The 24,103-nt window shown below is 35.8% G+C and overlaps 1 protein-coding gene across 1 annotated transcript in view; it reads left to right on the top strand.

Annotated features, from left to right (window-relative positions):
• LOC128857595 (disintegrin and metalloproteinase domain-containing protein unc-71) overlaps nt 1-24,103 on the top strand; it is a 287,365-nt gene that overhangs the window by 41,032 nt on the left and 222,230 nt on the right. The window contains exon 3 of the mRNA XM_054093346.1: nt 6,665-6,737. Coding sequence (XP_053949321.1) covers nt 6,665-6,737 — 73 coding nt within the window. The remainder of the gene's footprint in view (nt 1-6,664; nt 6,738-24,103) is intronic.

Genomic DNA, 24,103 nt, shown 5'->3' with positions numbered 1-24,103 from the left:
ATAACTTTCCCGAAATTCGTTGGCGAATAAAAAATGACAACGAGAAACTTCCCAATATATAGATATGTACATATATTATCCTGCCCAGCTCACAATTTTCTACTACTACCGAAAATCGTATCTTCATGTAACTGAACTTATTCTATGATGGGCGCTTCATTTTACTTTCGTTTGCATTGGGTGTTTTTTTAGCTGGATGATAACTAACGATATCGATAACTACGGTTTAACAGCTGAAAATGGCAATTTGACAGGCCATGCGAGGCTGCGTTTGAGAACACATTTTACCGCGTCAGTTATGTGAGAGCGCCCTAATGTTCGGTAACTTTTCCACGGCTTTTCCTCCCTGCTCGTTTGGCCTGTCAAATTATTTAGTTACAAATCTATCCACTATCCACTATCTTCTATCCCACAGAAATTTATCCCTCGTTTTTTCTGTGTTTTTGTATGATGTCTCTACTTAGAGATCTAAGATATTATTCTTTAATTAGCGTGAGGATACTTTGATATGCGCTAATAATTAAAAGTTAATAATAAAAGCTTGACAAACTTTCAATGATTCGATATTCAAAAAAATGTGTTTGATTTGCATTTAAAAGAATTTAAAAAAATTGAAAGTTGACACGAAGCTAATTTTTATGAAATTTGCGTAATCAATGGCTCGGTATATAAATTTTAATATTTTTCAATATATTTCGCTAAATATTGAAAATAGAGAAAAATGTCGTTTGTAGAGTTTTTCACACATAAATAGCTTAACAAGGTTGCTATACAATTTTTTTTTTTTGTAATATGAATTTGCAACTGTGTCAGAATTTTACTCATTTGAAAGAATTTTAAAGGACGTGGGGCAGTATTCGCGCTCACAATTTTGAAATGACTCCATATAAGCATTTGATTGTCTTTATATGAGGCAACTTTCCCACATAGGCCGAAATAAAAATAAAAAAAAAAAATGCTTTTAATTCAACCTAATGTACATATTTGTAATACATTCAAGGTGTATGATCATAAAATGTCTACTTTATAAAATTTACACCTACATATTTTCAACATTACTCTAGCGGTATTTAAAGCAAATTTCGTATCTCAACCCAAAGTGCGCTTTTAAAGTACACCTACTCGAAATTCTTCACTACCGCACTCACTTTCTTTACTGAACAAGAAAAACAGATTTCAATTTCATTCGCTTTATAGCCTCAACTCCTGCCTGAGAATAATATCTGAGATTGTCATTTTCATTATTACGCTGATTGTTGTCTCTCCTCTGTTGGCCATAACAAATTGCTAGACTCTTAACCGTAATTGCACCTTTGAGACAGATACACAGGAAACTACAGCAACAGCAAGCGAAAATTCGAATACAAACTCAGGCTGAAAAATCTCAACACGTGTCTCACTCCACCCATTTGTTTTCTTCCCCTTTCGGTTGTTACATTTGATTAGCAAAAATTTTTCTCATGAAACCGAAAATTTCATTCAGAAGTGGCATTGCAAGATTTTGCTTGAGTTATTTTGAAAATTGGCGCAAAGTGTGAAAACTAAGGGGTGCGTGTTTTAAGGTATACACATTTTCTTTTAGGTGAAGCTTAAAGAAACTCATTAAAAATTCTCCATTTTGCTTTGTAGTGAAATAGCAAAACCCGTGTGTAGATGAAACACGAAATAATGAAAAAGAAAGGGACATCAATTCGTTTTAGAGGTATGGTTCCTTCGGCAAAGTTTCTTATTTTGATCCCTAGAATATGATTTTCACAAAGCAATGGACGATTTTTTTGCCTCCTAACAAATCGACCCGGCCTAGTAAACACCTAACAGACATGTACGCGCCAACCATTTATAAGTAGAATGATTTGAAAATTACAAGGAATGAAAGTAATTTTTTTCATATGGTTACATCGACTGCGCCTTATGAAGACCATCTCACGGGTTGAATTTATTTCCCATTTCTCCAACATAGCCAGTTTCAGCCTACTACATAACAACGCACCGAATACTCGCTTGCAAATCGTCACTCTTAACTGACTAACCAGCATGAACTGTGGACTTGATGTACTCCTGCAGAAAGCAGTTCAAATAAGCAAGCAACTGGATTCATGCAGGCAACTGACAAGTTCATTTCCCGAAATTGATGATCAATAGAGTATTGATGCTATACGCTTGATGACTTAGAGAAGTAGGCGATGTACGCTCCACCAATTTAACGGCAAATCAAGTGCTTATAGCATTGGCCTTGGCTGGAAAACCACATCAGTTAACAACATAGTAAACCATTTTTGGGGTTTAATGCTATCTTGAGACTCTCTTGCTTACTCCTGAAACTAGTTTTTGGAAAATTGAAGAGAATTACACTGACCTATACTAAGGAATTACATTCACAGTGGCCCCCTGGGTATGCTCCGTATCACTTCTTATTACTGAAATACTATCCTTCCGAGCGACCGCCTTAGCCGAATGGGTTGGTGTGAGACTACCATTATGAATTCACAGAGAGAACGTAGGTTCAAATCTCGGTGAAACTCCAAAACATTTTTCTAATAGCGGTCGCCCCTCGGCAGGGAATGGCAAACTTCCGAGTATATTTCTGACATGAAAAAGCTCCTCATAAAAAAATATCTGCCGTTCGGAGTCGGCTTAAAACTGTAGGTCCCTGCATTTGTGGAACAACATCAAGACGCACACCACTAATAGGAGGAGGAGCTCGGCCAAACACCCAAAAAGGGTGTACGCGCCAATTATATATATATCCTTCCAAGCTGAGGTAGACAAGCTTACATAAATCGAGCCATATGCATCGTAATCTACTAAAATAGGCTAATCATTCTCTAAGTTCGCCCCACTGAACGTGGATTTTGGAAATAAATGTTCACGGTTCATAAGAGCTGTTCGAAAATAAGTCTTTTAAAACTAGCTTATCGGAATAGACTTCTGGGACAAATAACCCTATTGGAAGGGTAATACGCTTACAAAATCACCTGTTACTTCTGAGATTATTGAATAATTCGCAACAATTACCATATACACGCGCCACCGACAAATCTTATTTGAGATATGTGAGAAATGTTTTTTTTCATTTATTTGTAAATGTTGAGCCCTTGAATGATTTACCCTAATAACTGATTAGACTATTAATCTTCAAATTTTATACAGCATCACTTCAAAAAAATAAAAGCATTTTTTATAACCTTTCTATGTAAAATAAATTGGTTTTTTTATCATATGGTATTTGATAGTTTCACTCAAAAGGGGTGGACACGCCAATTATATACAGGGTTTGATTGAAAAGTAATGAGCCTTATTTTTCTCAAGCAGTTTCATTAAACCTTTTGGCTTATGCAACTAATATTCTTCAAAATAAGGCCCTTGAGCGTCAATACACTGCTGGTAGCGGCCCTTCCACTGCAGGAAACATCTTTTAAACTCATCCGCCGGAATCGCTTTCAATTCGGCTGTAACAGTTCTTTGGATCGCCTCGATGGAGTCGAAACGCCTCCCTTTCAGCTTTCTTTTCAGGCGCGGGAACAAGAAGAAGACCGGAGAGGACAGGTCTGAGCTGTAGGGAGGGTGGGGAAGCACCGGAACCCCCATCTTGGCCAATGCAGAGGTGCAGAGAAAGGCGGGGTGCGCCGGCGCATTGTAGTGATGAAGAGTCCAATTGTTGACGAGGTCGGACCGAGCCCGTGCGACGCAGTTTTTCAGCCGAAGGAGCACTTCTTTGTAAAATGCCGCCTTTGCAGTGCTTCCTGGAGGTACAAACTCCTTGTGGACGATGCCTCGAGAGTCGAAAAAGATGATCAGCATGGTTTTGACCTTGCATTTCGACATGCGCGCCTTCTTGGGTCGTGCAAAATCCTAACACACTTTTAAAACAGCTTTCACGGGCGGAGCGATGTTGACTGTACCGCTGTTGCCAGCGAACTGGGACCGGTTTCTAGTGGAAGGGGAAGGTCCAACGATCATTTTCCCCACCAGCCGATTCGGTTGATCGCTTGGCAGACGCGGGGGAAGACTCATTACTTTTCAATCAAACCCTGTATATATATATATATCCATATATATGATAGTTTCTGTTAGAAATCTTCACAAAAAGTCAGCAGCATATATCCACCGAACGAGATAAATCCCTTGTACAACACTCGATTTCAACGGAATGGGGTGCTTTCTCCGCCATCAGCTGTGAGAGAGATGTCAATAGGTTACTTGGAGCTGTGATTTTGCACCGTTAGCTTTTCTTTTTTAGAATGCCTAGGAATTATAAGGTTATGCGAAAAATTCATTAACGTTTCGGATCCTTAGGGCGGTTACCCCGCCAGCCAATTGTGAGATAGAGTCAGAAATCGTAAGCGAAGCCTTGGGAAACTGGCTAAACAGTAAGCGTATCCATCACATTCCATAAATATTTCAGAAATATTTGCTCTGTCGATTACAATTTTTTTTTTTTTTCTTTTAAAATAAATACACTATATGAAAAGCAAACTGAGAAAAAAGTTGCTTTCAGTTGGCTTTTATGTTAAAAGTCCTATTAGTCTTGATTTCACTAAACAGAACTTTAACTAAGAATTACGAACAACAATGCATTTAAAATATTACTACTTTTTGCACCCTTGGGTGGAGGTAACAAAATTTAGAAATAAAACGTTGTCAACAGCACCTACAGAGTTATGGAGAAAAAGAATGAATTAATCCTTTTGAGAAATTCCATTAAAGTTCCAAACTAGCTAATTGCCTGACTTACTTTGGGAAATGTTTCAGAGAAATATATGGGCATATATACCTGTGGGACACTACCTCTTCTGGTAACATCGATATTAAGTACACTATGGGTCCAATCCAAAAACAATATCAGTAGCACCAAGGTATGTCAAAACATGGAACTCACTCAGAGATCTTGAAATATCAATGACGAAATCAAAAATAACAGCGAAAAATATCAGACTGGATACTAAGCAAATAATTTAGATCAAATATATATATGCTTGTACTCAAATTTTCGTAGTTTAATAAATGTTGATCTACAACTCTTGCTACTATTTGAGTAAGGGATTTTTCTTATTATTCTTGATTAGTAATCTAAGCCATTTTGGACGATTTGTTGCACTCAGCGAAACCAGATCCTTTCCCTTTAGTCGATACTTTTCCTCATACACCACTAACAGGCTGCCCATTATTACTCAGTATGCAAATCTGGTTCATCTTTTTCGCTACACTATGCCTAGGTAGTCGCAAAGCTCATTATTTCATCGTATCCGATGTTTGCGGTAAACCACGTGTTAAGCTGCATAAATCTTGCTATAATCTTATTATTATTATTAGTAATATTTGTTGGGCAAATATAAAATTTAGCCCCGACAGGAGTATAGTAGCTCGCTGGCTGCTAGCGCTTTTGATGCTTGCTGGAATCTTCTTCTTGAACACTCCAATGACCGCCTGGTTAGTTGTTGTTATCGTCCAAGCTTCTATGCAATATATCATAATAGGACTGATATGCTAAGGGATTTACGGATTCTAGCTTTTGTTTGTCGAGAAAGGAATTTACTATTCATTGCGAGGTAACATCTCGCGGCAAGAGTTCTTCGTTGGACCTCAAGACTGACATTACTAAAGGTATTAATTTCGATTGCTCAGTAAACGAAATTCTTTACTAGTTTAAAACTACAAACTTCAGTCGAGAGTGAAGTTTGTGCCGCGATGCAAGTGAGTTAGTTACTTAAACTTCACTTTGGTCTCTGAGGTAAGACCCATTCACTTAATTCCTTTTTTTTTTTAGCTAAGATAAGGCAGAGATAACAAAGCGATTATGAAGCCTTTGACATCAACGGCATCCACGTATACATACTTGTAATTTAAAGACCTTATAAAAAATGTTAAATGAGCAAAAATATTAATTCTGCGGCAAAAGACGATTTTCTAACAACATAGTAAAGAATTTGCGCGATATGGAATCACCCTGCCTGAAACCTCAATAGGTATCAAGCTACTCGGAGTGGTCTTTCCCAATTCTGAATGGTATAGTAATGTCTTGCAAATCCAGTTTTCATAGCTTTTTAGATTTGAATTAAAACCTCTACTGTCAAATCAATGGAAGCGGCAAATGTGAATGAAAAGAAAATGAAATGCTATGGACCGAGAAATAAAAGGTTAGATCGCGCATCTACAAACTAGACTATAGACTAGCTATATATAATATTTCAGTACGATTTAAGCCCTTACTAGAGATGAATAACAAAAAACTTGTGTCAATATTCTTATAGTAATGTGGCAGTTATTTATAACGGATAGATTTAATTCAACCTACCTCTACAATATTAATGTAAAAATCTTGAGAAAATTACCTTTACATTTTCATGGTGGCTAAGGATAAACAACTGGCAACAGCTTTAACTGTTGAACTTGACCTTCCCGGCATGTTTTTCCTGCTGGGAAGGAATTCACGCTACTAAAAGAAAATAGTACGGAATGACTGAACAAAAGCCGATAAAAATAGAAACAGCAGTTTTGCTTGAACAATATTCTATTCTTACCAAATATTTCTTCGTTTTATTATTCAATACACAAAGTTTGGCACGCAGTTACTGATGCATTGGCACATAGTTTCCTCATTCAATTTCCTGTTTTTCTTCTCAGATTTTAATACTTTTCTCCATTTTATTGCACTTATTTTCAGGCAACTTTTATCACCAAATATACAACAAAAACATTACCACGTGGGTGGTTATCTAGTGGATGGTAATCGACATGTAAGTACAAACTTTTTTTACCAACATTTGCAGATGTGTAATTTTCGTATGTTACAATGTATGTTTGAGAGAGTATTTTTGCGTGTGAGGGATGTCAATCCCTAGATTACGGATTTTTTTTTAGTACCGAAGATGTCGCGACTAATTGATAATGAAGCCTGGGCTAATTTAATAACACAATAGTGCAACAAAATTAAAAAATTACGAAGAAGCAAATAATATTTTGAAATTAAACAACTATTTTATCCATAGGAATGGCAACATTTTCATAGTTTTGCTTATGAAACAAAAATTATTAAGCGGATATTCAAATTCTCTATATGGTATGACTTTAAATGCAAAAAAAGTGTGAGGCTTCCAAATACAGGCTTCCGGTCAGGCGCAATAGACCATATCAGAGGTCGTAGTGCATTATGAAATGTAATATAATTATTCATAAGTGTATAATATTTCTTATAAATAAATTAATAAAAATGTATGTAATATAACTGTAGCACCATTTATTCGTGTGGTTAATTCATGGAGTGCAACAGCATATGCAAATTATTGACAATTTCCGGAAGATAGGAATGAATTGGTAGAGAAATTTTCGTGGCAGTGTATCGATTATTTTAGTCTATGAAAATTGTACTGTCTAGTTGGTGCTGGCATCGAAATATATCCAAAAAGTATTTTAATGATTGGCTCACATTGAAAAAATAGCAAGGTTGAAGCCCACCAGGTGTCGCTCGTACCAGGATATTTTGAAAAGTCATTAGTTATAATTAGAGGACGACCGAACATTGATTGCTAAAACTGAACCGAATACTTTCAAAGGCCCAATAAATAAACAAATTAGCATTTTTCAAAAATTCCGTATTTTTTATTAACAAAAATGTAAAAAATATTAATAAGTTTACATAGTTCATAACTTAAACATATTTACTTATTCTGGTAAAATATACTTACATGATTAATTTTTTATTGTAAAAACAATAGCTTATCGGCATTTTCATCTCGCTAGTGACACCATCTGACATATTTCTATAAAGAGGACCTGCGGCACGAAATACTTTCTCACTAGCCATATTCGATGGAAGGACGGATAGATAAGTATTTCCAAGCAATTCGTTTTTTGTCCATTAGTTGGCTTTGACTACCAATATTAACAAAATTTTACCAAAACTAAGAGTTTATTTCATTTTGTAACAAAAAAGTGCAAAGAAATGTTCGGTCATGATAACCACAGCCGAACCGAAACCAAACTGAACTTTTGTGGCCAAACATGGCTGAAGCACTTGCTAAGCTATAGTGGAAAAGTAGTGCACAGGATTTGGGAGAAATTTAATTTTTAGATCCACCTGGTACGCCAGGTTAGCACAAAAAACGAGCCAATGGTAAAATAGAAATTACTGTGAGGCCGTCAAGAGTAAGCGCCACTCATGCAAGTACAATAGTTAAAATATTCTAGAAACCGAGGCAACACAATAAATTCTAACCGATTACAGATTAGAAATATAGGACGAGTGTACTATGGCCGATTAAAAAGCGGTAGAAACGATTTTCATTCTTTCATCAAGGTAATGAAGTCACATTTTTTCGAAGGTTTGGCGAAGACCAAATCTTGTTTGACTGAATTTTTGCAAAGTATCAGAGAAGTTATCGTTTGCAGACTTTTTTTATTTTGCAATAAATCATTATTTTTCCGTTGGCTATGTGGCATTTATTTTTTTAAGTGGTCCTATTGAAACCGCTTATCTCCGTTATCCTTAAAGGACAAATCTTTATACAGATTTGAAGGTTACAGGTAGACAACATTTCAATGTATGTTATCCGTAGCTCGTCTGCAATAGTATTATACTAGTGAACGGACTAGTAACACATGGGCTGAAAATTCCAAGGCCTAGTACTAGCCTCAATTAGTACTAATCTTAAAAATACAGCTGTTAAAATTTCATGATATTCTTTTCCCTAGCTCGAGAGTTATGGTATAATGAATAGAAATGTTTGACTTCATAAGCCTTTATATTACTAGTGTTTGAAGCATTTTTATTTATTTCAATAGAAAAATATTTGGTTTTAATACACTCCTAACTGGTCATTTAGCAACTGGACCCATTCGGTTCACTCTCGAACTAGTATAATTCTTTTACCACATACCAGTTCGTAAACTATTAGAATGCAAGGTAGTTCCCGCCTCAAAAATAGTTTATGTGATTTATTTTGAGTTAAGCGAATAGTATGCAAAACAATGTTTTCATCAAAGTTGCTTTACTCAAAGGATTCAGGTTTTTAAAACTTATCGAATTTTTACTTAATTTAGAAAAGTTAAGTACGTTTAGGAATCCCCTCCACCGGGATTGCATTAAGACAATCCCTAATTCCTGTTGTAGAAAATTACAACGCATATTGACATCACTTTTTGCACTATACATACATACATATGTATGCATGCGTATATGAGATTTCAGCGAAATCTATAAATCAACATTCTCGCAGGTGAAGCTGGAGCATATTTTAAATACATTAGAATGCTTGCCGTTACTTGTATAATAAGCGTGCTCGTTAAAAATGTATTATTTTTATGCGGAAAATATAATTATGACTTCGGAAGGGAACAACTGATGAACAATATGTGGGAGAGCAATATTATGTAACAGTAAATATTACGTAGAAATGCGTTATATGAGTGAATGTGTTTACCTATCTATGCGCATACATATATTTACATAGTTACATATGCACGGCGGCCGCCGTAGCCGAATGGCTTGGTGCGTGACTATCATTCGGAATTCAGAGAGAACGTAGAACAATATAAAGAATAAGTTTTTTCTAATAGCGGTCGCCCCTCGGCAGGCAATGGCAAACCTCCGAGTGCAATGGCAAACCTGCGATGAAAAAGCTCCTCATAAAAAATACCTGCCGTTCGGAGTCAGCTTAAAACTGTAGGTCCCTCCATTTATGGAACAAGACGCACACCACAAATAGATGGAGGAGCTCGGCCAAACACCCAGAAAGAGTGTAGGCGCAAATTATGTATACATATATGTAATATATATATATATAGATATGCCTGAATTTATTTGTGGTTGGGCATAATGAAGTGCCTAGAAGTCCACGTGGTGCCTGTGGTGCCTCCTGCGCAGCCTTAGAATGTTTGATTTTTTGGCTCCTAAAGCATACTTGAAGGCGTTAAGTAAGAAGCAAATACGACTACTTTCTAAGAATTATTTTGTTTGTGAAAAATTTGCTACTCACACAGTTAGTCAAATGCTCTACCAGAAACCTTTCACTGGCTTTGCGCGCTCGACTATTTTTCTTTCACTTGACTCTTGACTGAATTTCGCAATGGAAGCAGCAAATTGCGAAACTGTAATTTCAATTGCTCCGTTGACTTATAGGAATACATTATCGGGGTGTGCGCGGTTGTGCGGTTGTACGGTTTTGTAGAAGAATATTTTTGTGGAAATTCGGAGTTGTGAAGCACAGAGAGGAAATATTTTGCAGAGTTTTTTTCAAATAAACTATTAGGACACCATGCCCTGAAAATATTAATTTTTTATTGATTATTTCTTCCCTATTATTTATTTCTTTAAAAATTAGTTTAAAGTTGCCACTAATTTAATAATTTGCAGTTATTTAAATAAACACATTTTGTGGAATGAAAAATTTTGTTTTTGTTGAAAATCGTATTATTTAATAACAACACTTCACACTGGGAAACCTTTCTCAAATCATTCAGTCGACTGAGCTCTGTTATTCAGAAGTGCTAACCAAGATCAACTCTTAGTTTCTAAATTAGATTGAGTTATGGTAATTCAGCCAGCCCCTTCAAAAAAAGAATATTGTATTTCGTGTTTTTTTCATCTCATTTGATTTATTACGTTTATGGTTACAAAACCTTACAGACTAGATTTACAAAATGACTTCATTAGCTAAATTTATATAAAAATTATGGAACAAAAAGTGGAAACGCAAAAGCTTTTGGGGAGTAATCAAGCTTATCTGCTTATCTGCAATGTAATAGATAAACATCTTCTTCTTTATTTGATATTCGTATTAGCTGTTTAGCTACTTCCTCAATCAAGAAAACTGCTTCCGCTCGATACCTCTTCTTTACTCGACCTTGCCCTGCAATATGAATTGTAGCAGTTCATGTTTAGAATTTCGCAGAATATGGCCCAGATGTGATATTTTTCTACGTTTGATACACCCTTGTAGGTATCTGTCACTGTGAACTCTCCGTTCGATCTATGTGATCTGTATTTAAAGTAATCTCCGAAGAAGCTACATTTCAAATGCTTCCAGTCTGTACATTTCTGACAATTTTTTGGTTTTTATATCCATGCCACATAGCAGAAATAACTATACATAGCATTTTTTGAAGCATATTTTCAGTTGCAGACTGAAGTCCCGATTGAAGCCCAGTTTTCGTTGAGCAGCCAACCAAGGTATCTAAATGTGTATACTATTTCTACAAAAGCATTGTTGATTGTTAAATAACAGTTATACGTATTTTTTCGGCTAACAACTACAAATTTAGCTTTGCTGATGTTGATTTTGAGGCTGTATAGTTAACTGTGCATTGCCACATTAAGAAACAGTTTTTGAAGCCCAGCCTGGCCCTGAAAATGATATGGATTTTTTTGGACTTGTTTCATTTGGACGTCTCCACTCACTTGCTTGTTGTCTGGATTGCGTGGCGTAGGCAGAAACCCCCGTCTCGTCTCCGGTAATGATACGTTTGATGAATATTGGGTCAGATTCGGCCTTGTAAATCATGTTTTTGACGATATCAACGCGGTCCCATTTGTACATGAAATTCAGATACTTGAGAACCAACTTTGTAGCAACACGACGCAAGCCCAAATCATTAACTACAATAAACTTAAGGTACTTGACCACCTTATAAGTTTCAAAAAATTAAATTTTTTTTTTTTACATTTTTTCAATCCTTATACTTTTAAAAATCATCACCTGAAACTGTTTTTTTAAATTCGAATTCTAACAAAGTGAAATCAGTGAAAATGTGCAGGCGCATCCTGCACTCATTACTTGCTGACTCAGTGGAAAGAAAATAGCAAGTTTTAACTTTAAACGCGTTTTTCCAGAAATTACTTTTTTTCGAATGGCGGACACTTTATCTCCGAAACTGCTTAGCCGATTTTAATGATTTTGGTCTTGTTTTATTTGTTAAGATGTTTTGTATGCCAATTTACCACATTTTGCAAAAAAAAAGTTAATAAAGTATTGCTTTTTAAGCATAACATTGTGAAAAACAGGGGTGTTTTCTTAACTTTTTTTCAAACATCCGCCATTTTTTTATTATTTTTTTTTTTTGTCAGTTTGTGGTAAATTCTCACGCAAGGAACCTTCCTTTTGAAAATTTTCTTTCTCTCTTTTGTTTTAGAATTACCATTTCTAAGATTAACTGTCCGCCGCAAGCTATGATTTTCTCCAGGCCTCGACTTTGGCGCCTCCTGGATATATGTTAAAAAAAGAAATTTTAATAAATCAATTTTTTTTTGTATTATATAAGCTCTAAATAAAAATTAAAAAAAAAATTTATTTTAATATATTATACAGAACATGAAAAAAAAATTATTGAATATGTTGTACTTTTTAGCTTTCCAAGGTGGTCAAGTACCTTAAGCGGATCCATAAGCAATTTTCAACCCCTCTGCCAGCTCTTTAATGGCTAATTTGTGGTTATTTATCAACTTAACTCTCACTTTATTGATGTTTTAATTTGTTTTTGATATCGACGGATTCATCTTTGATAGACTCACGGCCTATTCAGCAGCTTTCATGCCACTCGTAAACGACTATTTTCTTTAGATTATCATTACCGAAAAAGCTTCCCAACATTTGTACCGTTTTCGCACTATTAAATCCATTTTTAACACAAAATTTAATACAGACTCCTTGTTGCAAATTCAAATCCATTTTTAAAACTGTAAAACATCGAAAACACGAGCAGACGTAGACTTAGTCAAGACGGCGTAACTTTTACAAATATCAAGCAATGACGATACAATTTTAGTAGGAATATGAATCACTACTATGGCAACCTAACAAAAACCACAGAAGTCGAACCAGTTGACTTATAGCGTCACCTGCGGTCGTTCCGGGAACTTTTTGATCAAGTTGGTGTTTTACTCTTTCTGTACGTATTCGTATTGTATGTAAACGTAAACTCATTCTAAAGGCAAAAGTAAAGAAATAACAATTTTAAAATATTAATACGAGATAAATATTTTTTTTTTTTGTTATTTATTGATCGATACTTAACAACTTTTACCCAGATATGCCAGTTGAATTTCTAGTTCTTAGATGCGCTGGCACTTAACAGATATAATATAAATACATACACACACATACGAATAAGTAAACACATCCGCATATACCACTTTCACACCTTTACCTAAATTAAGAATAAAATAAAACAACAAGCCCTAGCACATTTTCATGAGATCACGTCCGTCACAGAGCAAAGGAAATGGAATTTAATAACAAAAATTCTGCACGTACCTGATTTTTATTTATTGCCTCATAGAACATTTTCAACACATATCGTACGATTTTGTGGAATTCTCCCTCCAATCACGAAAAATGTTTGCCTCAAGGCGCATTTAATGAACGCTAACTGCTGCATAAATATTTTTAAGCCTTGTCGCTTCCATCGCAATGCAGTGATTTTATTCTTATATTTGCATAATGGCGTCTTTCCTATATGGCATCCGGATATTTTCGGAGTGCGTATCTTCAAATAGTGGTTTTGTGGCATATGTTGAATATAGTGACCGCCTGGGCATTTTTTGTTTTTATTATTTTATTGATTTTTGTTGCGCAGCATTTTTGATTTCGGGTGGGGCGAAATTAGCTTACGTGGAACGTTAAAAGCTTGCAATGTACTCGCACGCACTCTACGAGTATGAATACGAATATGAATATGAATATGAATACGAATACGAATACTAATGAGAATTTGATCTTTCTTATCAATTCCACGAGAGTTGTAATTACAAATACACCTTGTTGAGCAAAAGTTCTTACAGAAATTGTTGTTAAACCCGAACTTTGTGATCTTCAAATAATTGTCCGTTTTCGCCGACTGAGTTTGCGCGTGACTTTATTCGATTTCTGGTCTCGACCTTTCTCAAGACGGGAAGCATGGAATTATGGAACACATTTTTCTGAGTGAGTTTTTGCAGTGACAAGATTCTCATAAAAAACCTATGATTAACAATATTTTCATGGAGGTAAAAGAATATTTTTAGAACATGTGTCACCAACTAAACGGTAATTGAAGAATTTAAGGGAAACGGGTATTTGATCTGAAGCCATGTCAGCCTTGCTGCTTGAAGAAAAACATAAACGTAGACGCTAGCAGTATACACAATTTTCATAATTAAAGTGTCCAATTTATCTTTACGAATAACATTAGCAATTCTAAATACACTCCTACCTAACCTTCAAAACCCTCCCATGGCATGCATCAATGAAAATAAATACTTTCCTTTGATCTATATACGTAAACCCCTTTATATTTTGCTCCTAATAATGAAAACACAATAAAATAATACTGTAGTGTTTTTCAAAATAGTCCCCTTAGAACCCAATACATCTCTGCCTTCGCTTGAACTAATTTCAAAGTACCTCTGCTACACAGAAATGGATACCTTCAAAACGAGCTGTTTAAAGAGTTCAACAGCTTTTTCAGGCATTGAAAAACACTTACCTCCCATTTCATTTTTAATGTTCGGGAACCAAAAGAAATCATTATGTGCCAAATCAGGCGATTGGTTCTTCATAATTTTCCAAAAATTTCTGGCAAACAAATGGCTGTGTACCACTCAGAATTGACTATCTTAAGTTACCTTAGGTTAGGTCTTTGTGGCAACCGGCCTAGAGTAGCCAAATTACTTATGTCATGTAGGTCAGTTGTGATAACACGGGATCCTTACTGTTTATTTTTCAAGCAACTAGTTAGATTGTCTTATAAACCGTAGGATAGGTTTTATCCCCACACCAGATAGTTCCGTAAGAGAGACAAAGTGGTGTTTTCTCAACAACCTCTCTCTTTTCCTAGCTAAGGCTTGACAATTACAAAGAAAGTGTTCTACTGTTTCTTCCTCTTCCTGGTCTTTACACCTTCTGCAGTATTCATGCGAAAATATTCCTAGCCTAGAAGAGTGCCTACCTAACAGCCAGTAATCGGTAACACAAGCCACAACCTTCAAGATTTTCTCTCTTGAGAGGTTAACTAACTCTCCTGAACCGAATTGACTGTCTAAAGCTTCTCTAATGATACAGTTGCAACATGACTAGATTTTCCGAACCTTTTCGAAACAGGCGACCATTTGCCTTGAGGTGCTTATTCCAGCCTTTATTCGATTAATCATCATCTTGGAATATTCACGCTGCCCATTACTGTTCTGTATCCACCTCCTATGCATAAAGGCAAGATTCGTCACCTGTTACGATGACAAAAACGCACATTGAACCGCAGCGGATGAATTTCTTCATCATTTCGTTACAGCAATCGATACGACCTCGTTTTTGGGAAATTATCAAATTATGCAGTATCCGATGACAACACGTCTTCTTGACGACCAAATGTTCATGCAATATTGACTATATGGTATTCTGGTCCCACTTACACCTCTATCTCTCGATATGTCACATGACGATCGTGGGTTATCGATTGGTGGACAGCGTCAGTTGTGCAACTGTATTGCCCTAGTGAAGACAAGACTGCACATCTTTCGGCGAGATCAAATGGAAAAGAATGATATCAAGAATACTCCTATGGCATTTAATTTCAAATTTGTCTGCAAGGTGGCAAATTAACTGATATAATATGGCTTTCAGCGGCCGTCGTAGCCGAATGGATTGGTGATACTAGTCTTGATGTTTTCCCACAAATGGAGGGACGGACCGACCTACAGTTTCAAGCCGATTCAGAACGGCACATACTTTTTTTATGAGGAGCTTTTTCATGGCAGAAATACACTCGGAGGTTTTTCATTGCCTTCCGAGGGGCGACACTTGTTAGAAAAAACTTTTTCTTCATTTTGATGTTTCGCCGGGACGTTCTCTCTGAATTTCAAATGGTAGTCACGCACCAACCCATTCGGCTACGGTGGCCGCCAGTCAATAGGACTACAGTATTCTCTCTTCTCGTCTTAATTGGCGCGATAACCACTTACGCAATTTTGGCCGAGTTTAACAAAGCGCGCCAGTCGTTTCTTTCTCGTGCTAACCGGCGCCAATTGGACACACCAAGTGAAGCCAAGTCCTTCTCCACCTGATCTTTCCAACGCAGAGGAGGCCTTCCTCTTCCTCTACTACCACCAGCTGGTACCGCATCGAATACTTTCAGAGCCGGAGCGTTTGTATCCATTCGGACGACATGACCCAGCCCATGTAGCAGCTGGATCTTTATTCGCAGCGCTATGTCTATGTCGTCGTAAAGCTCATAAAGCTCATCGTTCCATCGTCTGCGATATTCGCCGTTGCCAACGTGCAAAGGTCTAAAAATCTTACGCAGAATCTTTCTCTCAAACACTCCAAGCGTCGCTTCATCGGATGTTGTCATCGTCCAAGCATCTGCGCCATACGTTAGGACGGGCATGATGAGAGTCTTGTAGAGTGTTAGTTTTGTTCGTCGAGAGAGGACTTTACTACTCAGTTGCCTACTTAGTCCAAAGTAGCACTTGTTGGCAAGAGAGATTCTACGCTGGATTTCAAGGCTGACATTGTTATCGGTGTTAATGCTGGTTCCTAAATTAACTACTTCTAAAACAAGTAGTAAAACACAAAAGATTGTTTTAGGTTGAAGTGTTGGCCATGGAGCACACTACAGATACTAAATTATAATTATAATATTACTTAAAGCTATTTCAAGTGTCGACCGTTAGATGAGCCACTCAGTACTTTCATCCTAAATTGGGCATATCCCCCCCGGTAACAACTTTTTCTTAGCAGAATTCCGTGAAGTTTCAACTAAAATTTGTATTGAAGGATTGCTTAAGTACCCGCAACCTTTTTTGGGCAAATATATTAGAAAACACATAAAATAAAATGTTTCGTCAAAATATATTCATTATTTGAATTATGATACCTTTACCTCCAAAAAAGTAGGGATACTTTGCAGTGTCGCCACTCCCGTGTACTTAATAAAAAAATAAAATAAAATTGTTATTATTAAATACTTTATACTAAATTATGACAAAAAGAACCGAAAATAAAGGAGACTTTTTTCTAGTTCTTTCCTAACATAAGTCGGTTGCTCTGATGCACTATTACTAAATATCAAACTTACCATTTAGTTTCCATTAGCAGTAAATACGTATATAATAATAAAGTTGCAGAGATAAGAAAAAAATTTTAACTGTCTACAACGATATCATGAGCCATCGATCTATATTTCTGAAAATATGCCCCATATTTATTAAATAATCTGTTTTAAATAATTCGCTTACAATAATTTGCCCTTTTTCTTATTTGGTTTTTCGCTTTCGCAAAAAAAAAGAGTCGATTACTTTGCATAATACTTTGCTACAAGATGACCCTTCCTAGTTGCATCATCCAACTGCTTAGACCACCCGCAAGCATTACAATTTAAATGATAGATCTTTTTCTAAGCCTTACAAATGCCGAAAAACCCTTTCATGCTTGGCGTTCAATTACACATGAACGAATGTACATACATGCAAAGGTACATAGATTCACTTAAACACTCATGTATACCGAATATTTAGCACAAGACGAGTAATAGACGACTGACATGGGATTTACTGCCTCCACACAGCGGTAGTGACTTTACGAATAATAAGAAAATCCAGTAATTTGATGAATAGCTGATGACCTTAAGATGCTTATGCGCACCAACGCACCAGCAGACACGTGTAAGTACGAAATACGCAAAACTAGCTGAGAAGAGTTAAGAAGTAAAAGAAATTCGGAGCAATTCTACGCACAAAAGTATACAGGCATGCCGCATACACAAACTACTAAACGATTAAAGGCCCAAAGCACAAAGGCATATACGTACTTGTATGTAAAGGTAAATATTCAAATGTAGAACAAGCTAGCAGATACGGATATTATAGTAAGAACATTTACTTTAAAAATTTAAAGGCTTTTATAGTTCAGAATTCGTATACTACGTCGAAGGTAGGCCTATTTTATAGCTGAAGTGTTTACCGGCACAAATTTGTTTGTATGTAAGTAAAAAAAGAGAAAACTGGCTTTGTTTGAACGACTTTTAGAGCAATTCGGCACTCGTCACTTCATTACGGATTTGATTTTTTTCAGCGGACGCCGAAATAGTGCACTATAAATCAAGTGGCTCGTACGAACTTTCAAAATAGACGCGCCGTCAGAAGGGTCTGTGTCATAAAGCATACCACTCACTTGTATGTATTTATGTAGTCTTTGAATCGAAGACAATCGCATGCCCTTCTGCTAACTACTCGGAGTGTGTGCACCTGAATGAATGTGGGTTCAAGAAATTCACTTCAGTAAACATTCAGATACCTTTTTTACGGCTTTTGTACAACCATTTTCTTTAATAAACAGACACATATACTCGTACATAGCCACACATATGTAAATATATTCCAGCAATGAGATGTATAAATAAAAATTACGGTTGATATTGGTGAAACGTGTGCAGTTGCTCAGGCTGGCTGAAGGCGAAGCAAACTTGGTGGGGGAGGCATAAAAAAGTGGCAGCGGCAAACATAGATAAGAAGCCAAAATCACTGACATACTCGCACGTCTTTAGATGTATTTAAAAAGAGTCTGATTGGATGTAAGCAAATTTGAACTAGATCCCTGCAACGAAATCCACTGGCACCGAGCTTAAGCGCTTCTAGTTAATTTAGAGTCATGACTAGTTTGCGCTTCTTTTCTTTTGCATGCCGAAATTCACACAGCAATGCCCTAAAAAGTGTTTACTGTTGTACGCTGTGTCGCTCTTTTTGAAGGTAAGGTTGCGGTAAAGCATTGAAGCTGTTCGCGGAAAATATATAACTTTCGATTATTTTTCCATGGTGTCATTGTTCAGCCTGCATTTGCATACTTACTTCAGTAATCAAAGTTTAAATTATAAATTGACTAATTGCTATTTTATTAAAATGAATGAAACTCAATGAAACTCAATAACTTAAATTTCCTACCCAAGAACTTACTCAAACCGGCAGCCTACTACATTAATTATAATCCTTAGTCATCACACGACGCCAAAGCCGTAATCAGAGTAGAGTGCACCTACCACATATCAAACTGTTGAAATCTAAGTGTCGCTTCGTGTAGATGCTCCGATTATAAAACTACATTAAGGCATTGAATATTCAGCAGAACAGTGCATTAAAAAAATTCCAAGGAGACAATAAGTGTTAAAAATTTTTGGCGTAAAACTTTGATCCCGCCTTTTTTTCGAATTTAAAATAATATTTAAAAAATGAACAGTAACCGACTGGGTTGGTGCCTAACTATCATACGGAACTACACAGGTTCGAAACCCAAGGCACGAAACACCAATTAATAGAAAAAGTTATTTCTAATTTCAGAAGCTCTCGGCAGGAAATGGTAAACCTCCGAGCGTATTTCTACAATCGCAAAAGCTTGTTCTACAAAAAAATCTGCCGTCCCAACTGTGCGTCCCTCTACTTGTGGAACAACACCAAGACGCACACCACAAAAATGGAGAAAAGGGTATAAGCGCCAATTATATATAATATAAATATAATTGCATATTTGCGTTTCGAAGTATTCTCCGTCATCTGTCCTTACCCTCTCCATTCGACTTCTTTCGGCTAGCGCTGGAGTTTCGCACTGAAACAACTGATCGCCTTTAGAGACGATCCTTTAGTGACTTCCTTGTCATTTGAAAGCACGAATCAACCAGAGTATTCGTTATCGATTAAAACAAATCACGGATGGAAGAAGCAACGTTAGACTTCCCATTTCAGTGTTTCTAAGTATGTCTTCACCTCTTCTACGATATGAGGCCCAGGGTCTTGCATAGTGGAAGATAGCATTGTTGTGTCTCTCTTAATACTGTTGCCATTTTCCCTTCAGTTCTAAGCTCAAATACATTACCCCGTACCTAGTGGCGTGAAAAGTTCTACACAAACAGTGACGTGGAGTCTGTAAAGCTCATCTAATAATTGGTTTTCTTCTCAAAAGCGATTAAATGAAAAAAATGTGTGCTTATTTTCTAATAACTCAATTTGTTTTGAATAAAGATGCAAAGAAATAATTATGTATAAGTTTGAAGGGGTGGGGGGTCATTTTTCCCAAAATCACTTTCCCAAAAAAATTTTTTCCCAAATTTTTTTTCCCCAAAAAATAATTTTCCCAATATTTTTTTTCCCAAAAATATTTTTTCCCGCTTTATTGTTTTTTCCCGAATGCATGTTTTCCCAAAATAACTTTTTTCCAATAGATAGCTTTCCCGAACAAATACTACTGAAATTAATTTTTATTATTCTACTATTTCACATTTTTCGACGATTCCGACAATATGAGTGTATATAATAATCAAAAATCTTATACTTAAGTAATCGAAAAAGATTCGAAAAAGTTTTTCAATATACATTTTTCAATTCGGATAAAAAGACAAGGTAACGAATGTATCCAACTTCACTCATATAAACAAGTTTTTTCACGTCATTCTTTTCGTGTCAAAATTTCATGAGCCAAAATTTGCTGCCTAAAGTCAAAATTTCTAATTATGGCGGAATTAATTGAATGCAAAAAATCATTTCTTTTCAAATAATAAAAAATGTACTCGCCCATTCATTGCAAATGTATATGCGATATTTTACAGACGAACGATATTTTGGGAAAAATATTTTATGGGAAAATTTATTGGGAAATTTTTAGTTTGGGAAAAATGGCATTGGGAAAATTATTTTTTGGGAAAAAAAAATTTGGGAAAAAATTTTTTTGGGAAAGTGATTTTGGGAAAATTGTACCCCAATCGAAGGGGGTACTGAGAATCAAGCTAATTTTCAAGCTACCTTAGGGAATATAGAGGTTGAAAACTTCAGAGGAGTCTGGTAGACTCCACGTTACTAGTTAAGGGTTGATTGTGTTCGCTACGAGTATCAATCGGTTTTTATAGTTTGTTATATGTCACAATAAGTTGGTCTCATCAAATTCAGAGCATAATGGAGATTCGCAATGGACTCACTTTTCTTCACAGTTACGTCGCCTTTCCATGCTTGCCTTCAAAGCAGCTGTTCACGAACATCAAATCACTTATGAATAGGTGTCTACTTCAAATAAGCGATTCCATGTCAAGTGATCCTAGTTTTTGTACATTGCCATAGATTTTCCTAAAAAATTATTTATTTGCAGTCTTAGGTATAAACATGGGAAAAGTAAAGGGAAAATATTTTGAAAAAAAATTATAATTTTAAAATTTAGTCAATACAGAAAATTTTGGTATGGGGGCTATTAAGTGAAATATATTGGGTTCATTTAAACATTTCACTGTTTTTTTTTTATTTTTTAGGAGAAAATATAAATTTTTTTTGGAATTTGCAAATTTTTATTTTTTTGTTAAACATTGTTTTGGAAAATATTTTTTTTGGCATTTTCATTGTTTTGAAAAGCATCTCTTTTCTTGTTTTCTTTATTAAAAGCTGAGTTTATGCACAGTAATTTCTTAAAGTTTCATAGTAGAGTTCCCATAACTTACCGAGTTATATTCAAATATAGTATCTACGTAATGAAGATATCAAAAATACCAAAGGAATACTTACCAAAGGAAGCATACTTTGGATTTATCGGAAAAATAAAAATCAAATTTTAAGTTTTATATTTAAATTAAAGTTGAAATTCAGCCGTTATTTGATTGAATAGATATCGGTTGATTGCTGACTTTTCTGAAAGAAATCTAAATATTTAATAAAAATATATATTCCTTGGCCAACAAGCTTCACATTGCTATTTATATAAGTACATATGTATGTATATGGTCCCATTTTATTCACTGACCAACAGTTAAGTGAAAGGAAAATTTTAAAAGTTATTTCAAAATCTTATTCATCTTATTCATCAATTTTTTATCAACAAACCTCCGTAAATATGTAGCGAAGTAGTCCAAAATTTGTCAAAACAGGTACTAGTTCCATACCAGGATTTTTTTTCACTAGCTAAATTTTTCTGCTCATATATCGTAGTTATCACTACGAATGTGTGTATGTTTTGCGCCCTGTGCTTGGCCCTCTTCAATTCGGATTATGCAAGAAATTTTCCAAATACACAAATCTCATCAAATGCAAAGACCCAGATTCACTATTAACCCACCCGCCAACTACTGTGTGTGTCCAATTTACCTATCTTTGCATTCACTTCTTCACCTGCTGTTACAAGGGTCGACTATTTGTCTTTCGGACATTCATTCTATGTGCTGCTGGCTCGTTGGGTCGCTGTGTGTATATCGTTTAGTTGGCTGCAATAAATCTGTACTGCTGACTTATACACACGTCGGTGCACACACTTACACATTTGAGTGAGGAGGTATTTATGCCCGTGCGTACATGCACATTCATATGTACACAAGCATGTAAATAGGTATGTATGCACATTCAGCCAAGGTAGCAAAATTTTCGTCACAGACCTAAGTGGTAGTGAAATTAAATTAAAAAAGAATTCAAAAAGTTTTGCATTCATTTATCGTTGCCGATCTTATTCGTATTTATTTTTGCATATTTACATTCTATTCATTTCTTTTTTTTGACTTTATTTTACATTTTATTTTGATTTTTACTTTCCTGAGCTGTAACGGCAAACTCGATGTCGTATCAGAACATATGCAAACACGTGTATACCTAAAGGTAGCCATGTGTGCGTGTGTGTGTGTTTATTTGGGCGAATTGCTTTGGTTGAAAAGAGCTGTCTATATATAATATGTATGGAATGTTGATGTATGGGTATGCATGTGCATATGTCAATGTGCCGAAATCAAAGATCCAATTGAAATGAGGAAATTAGATTGGCAAATAATTTAATTTCATGCTTGTAGGTATGAGTAATTGTCTACAAAGGACCTTTTGGTATTCGTGATTGCATGTATTCACTCATTTACATACAAGTATGTATGTGTTGCTATATCTATGCTTAAATTTAAAAAGTTGCTAACCAACATAATTCCTCCTTGCCGGGTACACAGCTTAGAATCATGAATCCAAATTTGTAATCTCTCCAGGAGTTCAGTGATGTTTTTCATAAAATTTTTATTTCGGTAAAAGAAGCTGGTGTAAAAAACTCCGCAAAACAGAGGCCAGAGTGAAAATAAAGATTATAAGCAGTATAAAAACTTAAGATAAAACTTGCAAAACATATTGACAATAATTGAATACAGTAGAGCGTCGATTATCCGAAAGCCGGTCATCCGAAACGTCGGTTAACCGAAAGAAAACATGACGCCTTTTTCGGATATAAAGAATAAAAAAAGTATGTACAAATGAAATAGAAACGTTTAATAGAAATGACTCAGAGAGCGACGCAAGGGAACGTCATGATTTTGGCGTTTTCCGTGTCTTCATCGATAGCATGTTATATTTAGAACATGATTCATAGGTAATGAATTTAAGTTAGTATCGTAGTTCCTAAATATAACAGCGTCGGTGGTGTTATCGTGAAACGAACGCGCATCCGACGCCGACAGTTTTGTTTGGGCAATCTCTCATTAATTTCAGGATGTACACTCAAGTATTTATCGAGTGGTATGACGCTGTATTCATTCCAGAGGTTAAAAAACATCAGATAGAAACTGGAGACACTGGAAATGTTTTATTAGTGATTGATAATTCTCCGAGTCATCCCTCAAACCTTTCACTTGAGAGAGAAGATCGAAAATTTAAGGTGATTTTTTTGCCACCGAATGTTACCTCAGTCGTTCAATCTATGGACCAGGGGGTGTTTGAAGCCTTCCAATGTTACTACAGAAAAGCGTTGCTTTGTAGGAGCCTAATCGGCCAAGAGGAAGATAAAACAATTCTTGAAATCTACAAAGGTATTAACTTGAAGGATGCTGTTTACATGGCAGCAGAAGCGTGGGCTTATGTCAAAGCGACTGCTCTAAAGAAATCCTAGAATAAGCTTTGTCCAGCAGTTGAATCCAAAGTTAGCCCTACATCTGAAGAACCAACAAATGAAAACTTTGTTTCAGAAATGGTAGAGTTGATGAAAGAGGTTTCATGATGTGAAGAATGTGACCAAGAAAACATGCATGAATGGCTAGAATTTGACGAGGATGATCCTGGCTACGAATTGTTGACAGACGACGATATAATAGCACAGGTTCAAGTTCCTGAAGATGACGACGATGAAGACGAAATTAGTTATGACATCGTCTCAGC

Source organism: Anastrepha ludens, chromosome 3 (assembly GCF_028408465.1).
Source record: "Anastrepha ludens isolate Willacy chromosome 3, idAnaLude1.1, whole genome shotgun sequence".
Lineage (NCBI taxonomy): Eukaryota > Metazoa > Arthropoda > Insecta > Diptera > Tephritidae > Anastrepha > Anastrepha ludens.
This window is presented reverse-complemented; position numbering and strand designations above follow the sequence as displayed.